Raw genomic sequence first — 17272 nt, forward strand, 5'->3', positions numbered from 1 at the left:
TCCTCTTGGTCACGCTATTTTTAACTGGTTCTTGATAAAAAAAATTAAAATCATGATTAGGGGGTGTCTTTTGGTGGAAAAAGGGGAAAATTGAGGCTTACTAGTGTTTTTCGATCTCCAGCGCAGCGGCTCAGCTGGGCTCTGCCGCTCCTCCTTCGTTGCTCATGGCTTTTTCGGTCACCCTACATCAAAAATAGGTTTTAGGGTTAAGGCGCAGGGAAAACGGAGTGAACAGGAAGAGGATTCAACTTCTTAAAGTATTTTTCAGTTTCTGGTGCAGCGGCTCAGCTGAACTCTGCCCTCAGCTTTCTTGAGTTACGGCCTTTCGTTGGGTTTTTCTATATTAAAAAGGGTTTTAGTTAGCTTAGAATGGAAAAACAGGATGAACGAGAGAAAATCGCATTACCAGCATCGATTTGGGTCTCCGGTACGGTGGCGCCGGTGGCTGGGATTCTCCTCCGGCCGGCCTTTTTCTTCTTCTCTGACGAGCAAACATATGGATAGGGTTAGGGTTTTGGTAGAAAAGGAGTTTAAATACTCCTCTTCCCTCGATCTGGGTCGTGCATTTGGGTCCGCATAGTGCCTCCTCAATCGTTTAATCGCGCCTAATATTGGAACGGATCTGATTCGTTCGATCGAACGCATGTGGACTGCCTGATAGCGCCTAATAGAAAAATAGATCTGAGTCGTTCATGCGCGCGGGAGTGAGCACGGGTCATTGAATCGCCCAGGCACATGGATCACCTGTGTGGCTCCCGCGTGGGGCCCATGCCATCATGTCTGCCACACGGCACGTTCTGACTCGACGTGCTGTTGAAGTGGCCGTCCTAAGTGGTAGCATTTATTTTTTTCGATTTAACCCTATTTTCAAACTTTCCTTTCAAATACGCCCTCCTTTTATTTACAATTTTTCCTTGTTTTTCAAAATTATTTTCAAACTCATCCAAAATCTATATTTTTCAAAAAATTCTAAAAAAAATTAAAATTAACTATTTTTATTATTATTATTAAAATTAAATTATGTCATCCCAAGCCTAATTATGGGCTTGGGATGTTACATCATGCTAGGTAAACATTTACGTTTTTATATATAGCTATAACTTTTCTGTAAATCGATAGATTAATTATGTCTCTTTATAACAATCAATACCTAATTTTTGTGTCTAAAAAATTTATTTCAAAATTGGGAATAATTGGATTTGGATTGAGTATGAAAGAAAACACTTAATTTTTAATTTCTTTCATGGTGAGCTTAGATTCTATTGGATCTGGGATTGTATGTAATTGATTTATTTCATTTGTTCTTTTATAAGAGAAATCAATTATTATAGTTCATTCACTTGTTAGATATGGATATGAAAATCAAGTTTTTAATGATTTTTAAATTATGTTCTTATTTATCCGGTTAACATAAATGACTTTTTTCTTTGTTTTGATTCATCTATATACATGTGTATGTGTGTATATGAATTTATACTTAAGCACATTTGTTTTATACTTAAAGATTAATATTTACTTAGTTGATTAGTTACGTATATATATTAGAATCTTTATAAACAAGTTTTCAAGTTTTAATAAATTGCTACACAACTTCTATCTATCCTCATAGATTTGTTTGGCCGGATAAGAAAGAGAAAAATCTATATATTGATCTCTCTTTTATATACATATACTCTCAAGATATTTTATTTAATCCATTAGAATTATAGCCACCATAAATTTAGGTTGTTTTATATAATGGTGTAGATATATAGATAATATAGCATATGTATATGTATTAATGAACCATCATCATTATAATAATCTATGTTTTTAGACAAAAATATACATATACATATGTTATTCAATATAGTTATTTAGAATATGGTTCAATGATTACTTGATACGTATGCATATCAAGAGAGAAATCATTAATGTGGTCCATTCATATCTGTTTAATAAAAGCCTATTTACACAAAGCCATACACGCACAAAAAGATATATGTGCATGTATGCATGCATGTCTACTACATACATAGATATAATGTCCAATATAATTACATATTTGGTGTATGTATGTATATGTATCTACAATTATTTAAAGAAAAAGAGATCAAAGAGAAAATCAAGAGCATTATCATTATCATCAAGGGCTCTTAAGTGTGTGTCGGTTGATGGTGGTCAAAGGATGTTGCCTAAAGAAATACTGAATAACATTGAGGGAGACAAGAGGGAAGCTGACCACATTGAGGTTTTATGTGGTTGCATAAAGAGAAGACCCAGTGATTTGATTGGCAGACTAAACATTTATTTTAATGGAACCTTCTTAGTCTCATATGAATATCATTTATACTACCCACAAAAAATGCAAATCCCCTTCTAATACTTTTCTTTTCATATATATATATATACAAACATATATGACTCTGTTTGACTAATAAATAAGTGTACATTAGTGATGATTTCACCATGAGTTTGAGAAGTATACAGATAGAAAAGGGATAAGGAACTAGAAGAGTCACATATGGGTGACGATCAATGGGGAAAAAGTGCATTTATGCAAGTTTAGGTTGTTGGTATACTACAAGCATGCTGCAAACTTAAACAACATATCAATGCTCGTCCATGGAAAACATCAATTCCACCAAGACGAGTTTATTAACTGCACAAAGTGTAAAAAAGGACGTTGTTTCTGCGTCCGCACTATTGAAGAATACAGACACTACCATAATGTTTCGGCTAATAAAAGGTAGAGATGCCCCAATTAGCCTCATGATAGGTAAATCTTTATCATTATTTTGGTTATATATGTATATTCATGTACAAATCTATTACATCTTATATTGAGTAATGTCTATATATGTGTTTTTAAGATAAACTGTGATGTTGATGAAGAAAGGGCAAGTCGCAAAGTTTATAAAAGGTATACAAGAGATCCAAAATGCTAGGGTTACACCACTTGTGTCTGTTTTGGTTACTACAAGTGTTGCTTTGGGGATTGTCCCTGCCACAGCTGCATTGATTACATGCAAAATGGACAACTCTAATCTCTCCTAGTCATCACTCTAGGTTGATCATTACCATTATTTAAAGTTTCATCTTCAGACTTTATGCATTTAAGTATTGTGGAGATTGGTTTGTTCTTAAATTTTTGCATTTTAGTATCATGCTGCTTGAATTTCTTTTCAGACTTTATGGGTTTTCGTATTATGGTTCTTGAATTTATATTTGAATTTGATATATTTACCCAGTTTTATTTGGTTTAAACTTGGATTTACATTTGGATGTTTCATATATTCATTGTTCTTATCTGTGAAAAAAGCCTTTATACATCTCTTGATTTTGTTCTTCAACAAGTGCTTTGAACCTTTGTAAGTTTTCAAAAGTTTCTGGTTTGAATTTCAAGAAGTTTACCTAACTCATGTGGCTAAAATCATCAATAAATAGTAAAAATTATTTACTACCACTTAGAGATTTTGCATTCACATGTCAACACAAATCTGCATGAACTGAATTAAGAAAACACTTAGCTCTCAAGAATTTTCGTATAGGAAATAACTTTCTACTTTGTTTTCTATAAATACAACATTCACATACTTTTATAAATTCAATTTTAAGCAACCCACTAACAATTTCTTTTCTACTCAACAATTTTATCACTTGGACATTTAAATTCTTATACCATAAATGACATAATATGGACTCATTTTTCGAACTATTGGCAACAAGAACATGATTTTCTATTGTAGGGATAGTTAAAGGAAGCATCTTATTTAACAGTGTAGAGATTGAAGTTTCACTATATTTATCTTCGTTGAGCTTTGAAATTCCTTCTTTAATATCTTTTATGCTTCCTTTGTTATAGTTGCAATTGAAATCTTTGAAAAAATCATGTCATGAATAACTTGTTAAATGAAAAACAATGCCTTTGAGTCTTTTCTATTTTTCCTCAACCGATTCTTTTCATTTGGGTCAAGATACTCGCTCTCCACAAGGTCCCAAAGGTTTGAGACTTAAACGACATCATTATTTAATGGGTTTGTGTTTAATTTACTTTTTCAGGTGAGCTTATGCATGAGAGTGCATGTTAAAGCATAAATAATTGATTAAGTTTTTTTTCTATTAGTTTAAGCTTTTGTGTAATTGATCCAATCTATTATTTTAAGTAAAAAAATTGTATTTATATCTACCAAATGTGTCTTATAAAGTTTTTGTTGAATTTTTTTTTTTTTGGTTATATTGTAAAGAACATGGCTATAGGGACGATTTTGCTGCAAGGACGAAATAAGTAAGACCTTTATAAATGGTAGAAGAATTTTGTGTGTTTTAGTTGCTTCAATAGGGTGGAATTCAAGTGACCATTATGAATTTTGTGCTTTATTACGAGCAAAATTTCACATGAGATATAAATAATTATATACCACAATTATAAGAGACAAAACTACTAAGATACATAAAAATTGAAGAGCTATTTCAAGAAAAATAGAAGAGGAAGCTCAAACCCAAAATTGGACTCATGTGCCATGTTAAATAATAAGTTACAATTACATACTTTTTTATAAGTTTAAATTAAATTTAGCGGTAAATAGAAAACGTCATTTATGGCTTTTATCAATGGTTCTATTAGCGACGATAGTGCACTGGTTCAGCAAATGTTGCTAAAGGCCAAATTTTTCGCTATTAAAACTCTTCTTTTATAGTGCTATTTTTTATAAGTTTAAGTTAATTAATAGAAAATGAGCGAACTTGTTATCTATATTATATGTTTTAACATTGTATTTGTGTATATATGTTAGTTTAATGATTCTTTTCCTTTTAACTAGTGACAGAAAGGCCACTTCTGGTATAGTTGAATTTTGTTCATGAACTTATTCTGATAGAGATATAAAACTTTACATTTAAAGATAAGCAAATTCACAACTTCCTTGCATTCACATGTTTTGTTCAATCAAATAGTAAGTAGGCGGTTACTTATTTAAGTGAATAAGATTCAGCCACGTATATCGCATTTATTGTTGTAATTCCAGATTTAGAGTTGAATATTATATTAAGCAATTAAATAAATGCTGCTCTATCTCTAATTTTGAGAATATATATATGCTTAGACTAATGCAGATTTATTCATAAATACGAATTAAGTTATAATCTCCTTTAAAATCTCTCAGTTGTTTTTCAATCTGTAAAGTGCGATTTGTGAAATCTAACATTGAGAGAAAGAAAAGATGAAGCACAACAAGGATCAAGTGAGCAAGAGTTTCAAGAAGAATCGAGTGAGCAAGAGTTTCAAGAAGAATCGAGTGAGCAAGAGCTTCAATAAGAATCAAGTGAGTAAAAAACGAACTGATCGAAAGATCTCTGAAACCATTTATGATTGGTTGAAAATGGTACAAGGTAAAATTTTTTTTCCCTTGTAATTCCTTTTTTTCCCTACATTTTATTATGCGAAGATCTTCTGTCCATTTTTATTATGTGAAAATTATAGATGGATAGATTAGTGATGTCATATGAATGCCTAATTTTTGTTTTTTTTTTTAAATTATTGGGTGTAATTGGATTTGGATTATGAGGGAAAACACTTTTAACCTTCAATTTTGTTAGTAGTGAATTTAGATTTTATTGGATCTACAAATTGTATATACCGCGCTAGGTAAATATTTATTTTTTATACATAGTTTTAACTTGTCTATACACTGATAGATTAGTTATGTCTCTTCGTAACGATCATACGAATACCTAATTTTTTTTTGTTTAAAAAAATTATCTCAAAATTGGGCATAATTAGACTTGAATTGACTGTAGAAGAAAACACTTTTAATCTTTAATTTCTTTCACAATAAATTTAGATTCCAATGGATCTATAGATGTCAATTGTATTTATCAAAATAGATAAACATTTATAATTTTGTATATAGTTATAACTTGTCTGTAGATTGCTTTATGCATCTTTATATGAATATCTAATTTTTTACAAAAAAAAAAATACTTGAAAATTGGCTAAATTGAATTTGAATTGACTATGGGAGAAAACACTTATAAGTCTTTAATTTTTTTACTAATGAATTTAGATTCTGTTGAATTTATAGATGTCGATTGTATTTATTGAGATAAGTAAACTTTTATATCTTTTATATATAGTTATAACTTGTTTTTTATTATATTCGAAAAATCTTAAATTTATTAATTCACCCTATTTACTTCAAGACTTTTAATTTTGATTTTTCTATTTTATATTTTCTCTTATGAGATAAATCAATTATTAGAATTCATTCACTTCGTAGTCATAGATATGAAAAATTTAGTTTCTAATGATTTTTAAACTATATATTTATTTATTTAGTTAACATAGAGGACTTTTTTTGTGTTTTGATTCATCTATATATATGTGTGTGTGTGTATGGATACCAATTTGTGCTCAAACACATTTTTATTATATTTATATGTTAGAAATTGAGTAGTTACATGTACATACATATATATATATATATATACATAAGATTTAAGGAACTAAGCATTTGATTTTTGCATTTACTTTAAATTGGAATTTCACTCATTTTCTCATCTTTATATGTTAGAATCTATACAAACAAGTTTTTATAAGTTGCTGTACTCTTTATAAATCTATCTTGTATATATATATACACATATACTCCCAAAATACTTTAATTAATTCATTATAATTATAGCCCATAATAAAATGTGTATATATATATATATATATATATTTGTATAATATAGCAAATGCAGTGTATTAATGAACTACAGCTCTCATAATAATCTATGTTATTAGACAAATATATACACATATATGTATATTATTTAGTGTAGTTATTTAAAATATGCTTCAATGATTATTTGATACATATACATATCAAGAGAGAGATTATTAATATGGTCGATTCATATCTGTTTAATAAAAGCATATTTACACAAGACACACAGAGAGACACGTGCGTGTATACATGCATGTCTACTGCATACATACATACATACATATAATGTCCCATATAATTATTTATTTGGTGTATGTATATATATATACATGACAGTTCCAAAGAAAAAGAGATCGAAGAGAAAACCAAGAGCATCATTATTACCATCATGGGCTCCTGAGCGTGTACCTGAGCGTGTACCTGAGCACGAACCTGAGCGTGTACCTGAGCACGAACCTGAGCACCTACCTGAGCATGTACCTGAGCGTGTGCCGGTCGGTGGTAATCAAAAGATGTTGCCTGAAGAAAAGTTGAAGGAGATTTATGGATACGAGAGGGAAGAAGACCACATTGAGGTCTTATGTGGTTGCACGAACAGTAGACTCGGTGACTTGAGTGGCAAACTAAACATTTATTTTGATGGAACCTTCTTGGTTGCATGTGAATGTCCTTCCTGCTACCCAGAAAAATGTAAAGTCTCCCTCTAATACCTTTCTTTCTTTACATATATATATGACTTTGTTGGACTGACAAATATGTATGTATTAGTGACGATGTCACCGTATGAGTTTGAGAAGCATGCTGATCGAGAAGGGACAAGGAACTGGAAGAGTCACGTATGGGTGACGATCAATGGGGAAAAAGTGCCGCTATCGAAATCTGGGCTGCTGGTGTACTACAAGAATGCTTCAAACCTAAACAATAGATCAAAGCTCGTCCGTGGGAAGCAGCAGTTCCACCGGGACGAGTTCATTACCTGCACATTGTGTAGAAAAGACCGTCGCTTCCGCGTCCGCACTGCTGAGGAATACAGGCGCTTCCATGATGCTTTAGCTAATAAAAAGTGGAGCTGCCCCAACTGGCCTTATGAAAAGTAAATTTTTATCATTATTTTTGTTGTATATATATATATATATATATTCAATTACAAATCCCTACATTTTGTGCTGAGTAGTGTGTATATATGTCCTTTTAGGATAAACTGTGATTTTGATGAAGAAAGGGCAAGTCGAAAAGTTTACAGAGGATGTACACGAGATCCAAAATGCCAGGGCTGCACCACTTGTATCTGCTTTGGTTGCTACAAGTGTCGCTTTAAGGACTGTTCCTGCTGCACCTGCGTTGATTATATGCAAAATGGACAGTCCTAATCATCACTCGGGCTTGATGATTACCCAGATTCGAAGTTTCATCTTCAGACTTTTTGCATTTTAGTATTATGGAGCTTGGATTTGTTCTCAGACTTTCTGCATTTTCATATTACAGTGCTTGGATTTGTATTTGCATAGTTTATATTTACCCAGTTTGACTTGGTGTGAGCTTGGATTTGCATTTAGATTGAATATATTTATCCAGTTTGACTTAGTTTCTCATAACTTATGTTTCATTCTCTCCTGCAAATTTTAAAATGAAATTTTCATTATCATGACTCTCTTTGTCTTGTGGATAAGAGAAACTTTTATTTATATCAATTCTTAATCTTAATTATTTGATATATACATATACATAATATATTAATAACTTATAGATTTGATGCATAATTGGACCATCTTCACTCTTATCCTTACTTCTACAACTATAAATTTGTACTATCATCATGTCAATAAAAGAGAGTTATCTACCATATGCCTAGGAATGCAGACATGTCATCTGACACTGGTAAATATCACAGAACCAGTTAAAAGAAGTATTACCTCTGAAGAAGCATTTCAAATGAATATGTAGTGTACACATAAACAATCTCGGAGCCACAAGGTCTCCCAAAAAAAAAAAAGGAAAGATAATGAATCTTCTCGAACGGGTCTGACTATATGGGCAACTACTGGTTCATCCTCAGTTCAGGATAGCTGCCCTTACAAACACAACTGACCTGGTTCTTTGAGAAAAAAATTTCTAGGTTTCAATCTTTTGAGGGTGTAAATGGCTTCCAGTACAACAAACTACAAGAAACTTTAGCTGCTTGGAATTGATGAATAAATCCCCAAGTGCAGCACTTGCGACGGAAATGACAACTTCAAGGAAGCACGAGTTGCATTAACAGACCCCAAGCTAAATCTGAAGGCCTGAAAGTTGTATACTGATAGTGATGGCACATGTCTATCTAACTCTTATTGAGCAGAAGTTGCACTCCTCCTAAACCTTCCTCTTCGAATGGTAGTGATTGAGGAGTTAGCAATGTTTACCAGAGCAATTGTTCCCATTAGCTTCAATCCAAGATTTTTATTCAAATATGATAGTTTACCTTTGTCCCCTCCAGTAACCTGTTGGAGCTCCTGTGCTTGTTCACGAGATAATACAGTATAAAGCTGCAAAGGTAAATTCACAGGGGATTCACAGCTGTCCTTTGAAACCTTTCTAGAATCATCTCCAGAAAAGTCAAGAGTTACTCTCATAAAACCCTTCGATTTTGGGTCATCTGTTAACGGATTGAAAACAAACAAAAAATTTCCAATTTCTAAATCGGGCCTCCTAAACAGATTTACAAGTATATCACAGTTTGTTCTAATATTTCTTGGTACAGACTTCCGTGAAAAATTATGATTACCGCTCGTGGCTTGAAGAATGTTTGAAGCTTCTCTTAAGCCACTTAAATAGGCACCATGCATGGTGGCTGGGTATTGCCTAGTTGTCGCCTCACCAGCAAAGAATAATCGGCTTCCTACACTTTCAGCTAGTATATCATAATCATCACCAGATGATCGTACCATAACATGAGAATACGAACCACAGGAAAAGGGATCACTACCCCATCTTGTACAAATTGTTTGTGTGGGATCAGGCACGTCTATGCCTTTCTGACCATATATACCTGCAAGGAAGAATCAAAAGATTAATAAGAACCAAGGAAGTTTCGTAGGAAAAACTAACAACATCACGCACATGATAAAAATTATATGAAAACTAGGTGACTTCACATTAATCAACAATTATACCTCTAAGTTTGGTTAGCACACGATGAAGCAAAGTGGACGGGTCTGTACATTCAAACCTTTCTGCAGCTTCTCCAGCCACCAGTGCAATTAGTACTGGACCTCCAGACACTGTATGATAACTGTAAAATAAAAAGAATTCTCCGCGCTGATTGCTATCTTCGCTGAGGCATCCAAATGTGTCCAAGTCTTCCCCCCAAAATACATGAGAAAATACCATCGCAACTTTATTCAGGAGACCAAAACCCAATCTCTCTATTGCCGCAAGCTTTCTCTCAGGTAACTCTGGTTCAAACTTGAGGCTCCTCTTTTTTAAAACTCCAAGAGGCACGGTGCAAAGAACGATGTCTGCTTGAAACACTTGGCCATCAAAAATCACATCCACTCCTTCATTCCCATATCGAATACCAGTAACAGTCTTCCCATACAATATTGGAACTCCTTCACACAATGCGTTTATCAGTCTCCAATTTCCCCCAGCAAGAAAGCAGTGATCCCCACCCATTTCATAAGGATCATCCTGATCCCAATATGCGGCTGACAGATCTGAAAGACATCCAGCATTTGCATATTCTAAATTTGCAAGATGCCAGTCAAGAAGTTGTCTCTCTTCACGACTACTAGCCACAGCATATAACTGGCTTAGTGTCTCAAGAACTGAACCAAGAGAAATATTGTTCGCACATCTGCCCATTATTTGTCTCAGTTCACTGACTTTGTCAAGCAACTTATTAAAAATGAACTCAACCTTTGAGTCAATTTCTTTATCAACAGGTGCACCACCCGGTGTGTATAAAGGGCACTTATCTCTAACCTTATGTAGTGGAATAGAGAGTTGCCTAGCAAGAACTCCTAGTGGGTTAGCATGGATACCGGTGATTACACTGCCACCAAGATCCACAGCGGCAGCTTTGCCTTTCATACCCATCTTTTGGGTATGAACTCTTCCACCAGGACGATTCCTTCCTTCCAAAACAATAACCTTGAAACCAAATGACAAGAGCTGCCTTGCTGCTGCCAACCCAGAGAGTCCAGCCCCAACTATTATAACAGAAGCTTCAGTTGCCTCTTCAGACGAAAAAGATGTAAAAGATGGGGAAACCCCAAAATTAATATATCCATTATGCAAAAGAAAGTCATAGGAAGAAGAAATCAAATGTTCACACTCACTGCTCACAGTTTCTCTAATCTGTCCTTTTGTTAGCCACACCTGCACATTACTCCTCCATCTAGCAAGAATATGATTCCTCACAACAATATAATCATTCTGCTCCTTCCCACCCAATTCTCTCACCACACCTGCTTGAATTTCTTCCTCGAGCAATGCATCTATCGGAAATCCTAGAGAAAATGCTATCATAGCCTCTGTTTCAGTCTCTTTTTCTAACTCTTCCCTGGTTCTATTCCTCTTCCTCAGAGCACCACCCAAATGGTTCTCTATCAACTCATCCATCAAATTTTCATCATAATTCCTTATACACGCTTTCTTCCTAGATGTCCTCCTCAAACCCAATCCATTTGAAACAGAGGTCTCCATTCTTCTGAATATCCCAGGTTTCTTCACTAGCCTGTCAAATTCTCTTCAAATCCATCAAGCTTGCACAACCAACCAAGAAAGGAATTAAATTCTCCTCCTCAGCACCACCTAGACATCGTCTTGAATGCAGTAACATCAAACGGGTTTCTCCTTTCCACCAAGAACATAAAACCACGCATTTCTCCACAACGCTACCCATATATCGTCTAGAAACAAAAAGAATTAGATAGGAATTTCTTTTGCTAAAATTCAACGGATATCCATCAAAAATCTTTACATAGGTTCCCCATATATACACTCCATAAACTTCAAATGTCCCCAAGCGAAGCGAATTGGTAAAGATTCAAGGCGAATCACATAACCAAGATACCCATGACAAGGTTACATAAGAAGAACGTAAGCGTAAGCCCTGATTTAAGTCTTTTTCTCTGGAAGTTCGATTATTAACTTTGATATGCGAAAGACGGAGAAGCTCATGCAGGACAGTTGAAAGGAAAAGCAAGGTGACTCACCTGTTAGAACTCCGAGTTAATTTGCGGATTGAAGATTTTCATTCGAAGGAAAGAGTAGTAGCTTAGGGTTTCCTCTTCCGTTAACGCGAGAACAGTGGGAATATTAACCCCGCGAATTAGAATTTGGAATGGAGGGAAGTGGAAAACACAGACGGACCGAGCCCGGGTACAGCAAAATCAAGGGGCCGATAACCGTGCCCTAGTCCAACAATCAAAGAGAAAAGAAATTTATTCTCGGCTCTCATGCCTTCTCTTCTCTTCCCTTCCAAGACATGATCCCCTAATATTTCTCTGAATCTTTATCATCACATCCCTTCTTTGCTTTTTGTTTTCGATTTTAACGTTACATCGACTTTTTTTTTAACTCTTTTTTTTATTATCTTTTTTATCGATCTTCATTCTCATCATTCACTGACATATTGTATCGATCGAACAAATATGATATTTCCGAAATCACAATCTTTTATTTTAAAAGTTACGAGAAAGTAGTCTTTGTACCTTCGTTGATTAATGAAGCTGAAGAAAATCTAAAGAGGAATCTCAAAGCGGGGGTTTTTGTATCACTGGCCACGAACATAACTTCTTTAATAAGTCAAGCTTGCATATACAATTGTGTTTGAGATAAAAAGTTGCGGGGTTTGTTTTAAGTAATCGTAAGGTTGGATTTCGTTTTTGAGCTAAGTACGAATTCAAATTATGTGATGTTTTGATCATACCAAACTAAAACGTAGTGAAAATTAATAATTATTGAAATTAATACGATTAATCTATAAACCGTACACAATTCACCCTAATTTTTAAATCAACAATAAAATATTAACATTATATTATATTATATAAAGTCCATCATTCTAAAATATTAATTATACATTAAGTAACGTTTTCAAAAATATTAATTATTGCTAAAAATTAACCTTAGTGCATGAATATAAATTAATTGTTTTCAAAAACTAACCTAAATACATGTATGTAATTAATCATTTCTAAAATCAATCTAAATAAATTGGATACATGCATGTAAATATATTATGTCTTAGAATTAATTTTTAAAATTATTTTAATACATGCATGTAATTAATTATTTCCAAAATTTATTAATATATACATGCATGTAAATTAATTGTTTTTTCCTTCTCAAAAAATTATTTATCTTTTGAAGATTATGTATTTATTGGATTATGCTTTGTCGTTCATCCAAATTATCTCAAAAAAGAAAACCAAGAAGCATGTTCCTTACCATTCAAGAGTTAATATATATATATATATATATATATATACATATATATACACACAAAGCCAATACATAATGAGTACACATCATCATATATACACACACACACAAAGAACACATGTATGCAAACACAAATACATACACACACATACACAAATATACATACAAAGTTATTTAAACTATATTGAACGAAAATAACTTATATATAAAAGTAATTGCATAATGAGCTAGTTAGATATATTATTTCAAAAGTTTAAACTGTCTTAAACAAGATTACTAAAATTATTATATATAGTATTATAGCCAATTAATGAAGGAACTATCTATATATCTATTTTATAAATATATATATATATATTTTTAAAAATGAATTTTTAAAAGAAAATATCTTTCCTTAACCCCTCATGAACAGGAAGATGGCGAAGCAATCAACCATTATTATGCACAGAATATTAGCATGATAATGGATCCAGACCCATTATTCATGAATTTCATATATATATATATATATATATATATATATTAGTTACGAATTACGCTCTGAAGAAAGCATCTTCTCCCGTTTAAAGAATTAAAGGTATATATACATATACAGATATTTATATATATATATATATATATGTATGACCTAGGAAATCTCCTTCACAGAAAAGAGGTAGCTAGCGAGCAAATGCATCCTGAATTACTCCCACCCTGAAGCATTCAAAAGAGCTTCCCCATGTTCATGCTTGTACTAGTTTTTGGCGTTGAATCAAATCGTAAAGTTGATTATATCACAAGCAATAATTGAATATACAAAACAGAAAAAAAAAATCAAAAAGAAGATATATATATATATATATATATATATATATATATATTGGAAGTAAACATTATATATAGATCTGTAATTAATTCAGTTTTATCATCATTATTCGATACTCAACTAGTCATAATCTTAGCCAGCCATTGATTATTTATTACATATCTAATTAAAACAATATGGAAAAATGGTCTCAAGAAGGTCGTTTATGTTACTCATGGCAATGGTGTTTGTTCACCATTATAAAAAAATGGGATATTTCAAAATCTACCTCTGGTTTTCGTAAATTTTAAAAATAAATTTCTTAAACCTAGATCTTCCTTAACCCTCCATGAAAGATGGCCAAGCAATCTACCATTATTACATATACAATATTAGCCCGACACTTAGTTACAGACTTACATGGTCATGAATCTCATACAATTCTCAACTCCCTGCCTCTAAAGAAAGCATCTTTTGCTCTTTCAAGAAACCATACGTGCAGCTTGAAGCATCCAAAACCGCCCTTCCATGTTCATGCTCGTATTAGTTTCAGACGTTATGTACATATATATATATATATATATATATATATATAATACAGATTATGATTGCTTATCTCACAAGTAATGATTAAATTTTATAAAAATTAAACTAGTACATACATCAGAAGTAAACACTGACATCTTGAAGACTATAAATAGACCACCGATACACCCTGTTTCATCATCAATATTCAACACTGTACTAGTCACAATCATAGCCTTAGCCATTGTTGATATTTAATTCGAGCAACATGGAGACATGGTCAAGAAGGTCTCTTTTATTTGCCATGGCAATGGTGTTTGTTGCAGGTCTGATATTTATCCAAGAAACAGAAGCTGCATCTGTGTACTGCAATAACCCAGGAAGCCGATGTTATGGAAAGCGTATAGAATGCCCTTACCAATGTCCTTCAACTTATTCCGAAAACCCTAAAGCTAAAGTTTGTCACGTCGACTGTGATTCGCCGATTTGCAAGTCTCACTGCAAGCGTAAGATTTTTATTTTTCTATTTGTTTTGTTGTATAATTATTATCTTATTAATTATTTATTACTATTTAATTTCAATTCTTCAAAATTACATAAATCAACTGCTAATAATTAATAATTAAGACGGTAAATAAATGATAGTTAAAATAATAATGAAATCTATCGAATAGAAAGATATATACAGTTAAATACTCAATTTTCAGCACCTCCGGATAACTACAGTTGCTAAAAATATTTATAACAACATACATATATATAAAGATATGATATATATTGAGAAGTATAACAAAGTTAGAAATTGATTTTTCCAAAGATATATATGTGTGTATAGAGAAGTATAACATCTTAGATATCGAATTATTTTTAATAACATTAAGTTGTGTTTGGTTCAAATCTAATATTTAGTATGTACTAATTGATTATAATTTACATATTGTGTATATAATTAAATTAATTTAACTCATATTTTAACTTTCAACTATAATCTTATATCTGTTACCTATTAAAATAATAACAATGATATTTAATCTGAATTTACATGAAATTAACTTGAGAGAATCATGATATTTTTATTTTCATTTTATCTATAACTTATAGTGTATCATTCACATTTCTATTTAAAGGAATTGAAATTTAAATCATACTTTTGATATTGAATTGAAAGTATATATAACCATAACCTTATGAAATTTTCAGACCGTAAACCAAATTGTGATGGACCTGGCTCAGCATGTTATGACCCTCGTTTCATTGGTGGTGATGGCATTGTCTTCTACTTCCATGGCAAGAGTAATGAGCATTTTAGCCTAGTCTCTGACAAAAATCTCCAAATCAATGGCCACTTCATTGGCCACCGCCCAACTGGCCGATCTAGAGACTTCACATGGATTCAAGCACTAGGAATCATGTTCAACTCTCACACATTTTCTCTCGAAGCCATCAAGACACCAACATGGGACAATGAAATCGACCATCTTAAATTCACTTTTAACAAACAGGATATGTTTGTACCAGAAGGCATTCTCTCTATTTGGTACTCGCCAGAAAAAGATGTAAAAATTGAACGAATAGCAAACAAGAACAATGTTATTATTACCCTCAAGGACACAGCAGAAATTTTAATAAATGTAGTGCCTGTGACAAAAGAAGATGACAGAATTCACAACTACCAAGTACCTTCTGATAATTGTTTTGCTCACTTTGAGGTGCAATTCAGGTTCTTCAATCTATCACCAAAAGTTGATGGGGTTCTTGGCAGAACTTATAGACCTGATTTTGAGAATTCGGCAAAACCTGGTGTGGCAATGCCAGTTGTTGGTGGTGAAGACAAGTATAAAACAAAGTCACTTCTATCTTCTGAGTGCCATACTTGTATTTTTTCATCAATAATTAAGTCAAATCAAAAGATCAACTCTATAATTAAAGAATTCGAGACTCTAGATTGTACTCGTGGGTCATCCACAGGATATGGAATTGTTTGTAAGAAATAAGTAATGAATGATTCCTCTAGAAGAATAAGAAAAGCTTTTAGCATCTGGCATAATCACTATTATTTACAAGATAAATAATATTGATATATAATATCATTGTTACCCAAACTTATCAACTTGGTCAATCTTTTAATAGTCTATTTGTAATATTTGCTCATTCCACAATACTATTACTAAATAATGTTAAGGTTTGCTTCTAAACTATTCTTGATCAATTTAAAATTACTTTTTCTTATTAACATCATATAAGTCTTACAAAATTGTGTTTATTAATTCAAAGGAAACATTGTTGTTAACATGTTCTCCAGTTCCATTTTATAGTCCTTTTCAAAGCATCATTCATCTTCATACATGTTATTTTTTCATAAATTTAAAAATCTTTACTTTTTTCACTATCATTATGTAATTAATGTCAAATGGATTGTCGAATATGTTGTTACAGCTTTTTTAAATTATAATATCATAAACAATTATTCATAATTTTGCAGGCCATTTTTTGTAAACTATGGTGTTATTATCTTTTTAATATCATTAAAAAAAGTTCACAAAGTTAACTAGATTCAAGTAAAAAATCAATATGAATGGACTTCTAAATATCATGAACTATATTTATCCATCTAATCATAGTTGCGTCTCATAAATTTAAAATTACAGTTTTTAAAATGTCATCGAGTAACTATTGTCGATTTATGTGGATTCAGAAGAAATTCATTTTTATTAAATGGAATTGCATTTTTAGCTATAATTCATGGTGTTGTAGGAAATTTGTCATTAATTTTAATATTATAGTGTCTTTGTTATGATCTTGCAGATATCACAAATTTATACACGCTCAAAAGAAAATTTTGTCT

At 32.2% G+C, this 17272-nt stretch overlaps 2 protein-coding genes and 1 pseudogene across 2 annotated transcripts; 2 read left to right on the forward strand and 1 right to left on the reverse strand.

Moving 5' to 3' along the window:
* The first annotated feature begins 7018 nt into the window (after positions 1–7018).
* Positions 7019–8059, forward strand: LOC110812257 (protein ULTRAPETALA 2 pseudogene; annotated as a pseudogene).
* A 527-nt stretch (positions 8060–8586) lies between these two features.
* LDL2 (LSD1-like2) lies at positions 8587–12297 on the reverse strand. The gene is made up of 2 exons (XM_022039042.2): positions 9842–12297; positions 8587–9717 (listed from the first exon to the last, which is right to left on the reverse strand). The coding sequence occupies exons 1-2, from the start codon at positions 11373–11375 to the stop codon at positions 9017–9019; spliced, it is 2235 nt and encodes a 744-aa protein (XP_021894734.1). The 5' UTR covers positions 11376–12297; the 3' UTR covers positions 8587–9016.
* A 2280-nt stretch (positions 12298–14577) lies between these two features.
* On the forward strand, positions 14578–16555 carry LOC110824793 (uncharacterized). Its single transcript, XM_088217030.1, has 2 exons — positions 14578–14933; positions 15628–16555. The coding sequence occupies exons 1-2, from the start codon at positions 14696–14698 to the stop codon at positions 16419–16421; spliced, it is 1032 nt and encodes a 343-aa protein (XP_088073156.1). The 5' UTR covers positions 14578–14695; the 3' UTR covers positions 16422–16555.
* The last annotated feature ends 717 nt before the right edge of the window (positions 16556–17272 follow it).

Source organism: Carica papaya, chromosome 4 (genome assembly GCF_054855325.1).
Source record: "Carica papaya isolate Zhongbai chromosome 4, ASM5485532v1, whole genome shotgun sequence".
NCBI lineage: Eukaryota > Viridiplantae > Streptophyta > Magnoliopsida > Brassicales > Caricaceae > Carica > Carica papaya.

What these genes read in the sequence shown, in the direction of transcription:
- LDL2 (XM_022039042.2), bottom strand. Translation starts at nt 11,375, where the DNA reads ATGGAGACCTCTGTTTCAAATGGATTGGGTTTGAGGAGGACATCTAGG. An exon ending in TGTGCTAACCAAACTTAGAG is followed by an intron (nt 9,718 to 9,841) that starts GTATAATTGTTG and finishes TCTTCCTTGCAG; the next exon opens with GTATATATGGTCAGAAAGGC.
- LOC110824793 (XM_088217030.1), top strand. Translation starts at nt 14,696, where the DNA reads ATGGAGACATGGTCAAGAAGGTCTCTTTTATTTGCCATGGCAATGGTG. An exon ending in TTGCAAGTCTCACTGCAAGC is followed by an intron (nt 14,934 to 15,627) that starts GTAAGATTTTTA and finishes TGAAATTTTCAG; the next exon opens with ACCGTAAACCAAATTGTGAT.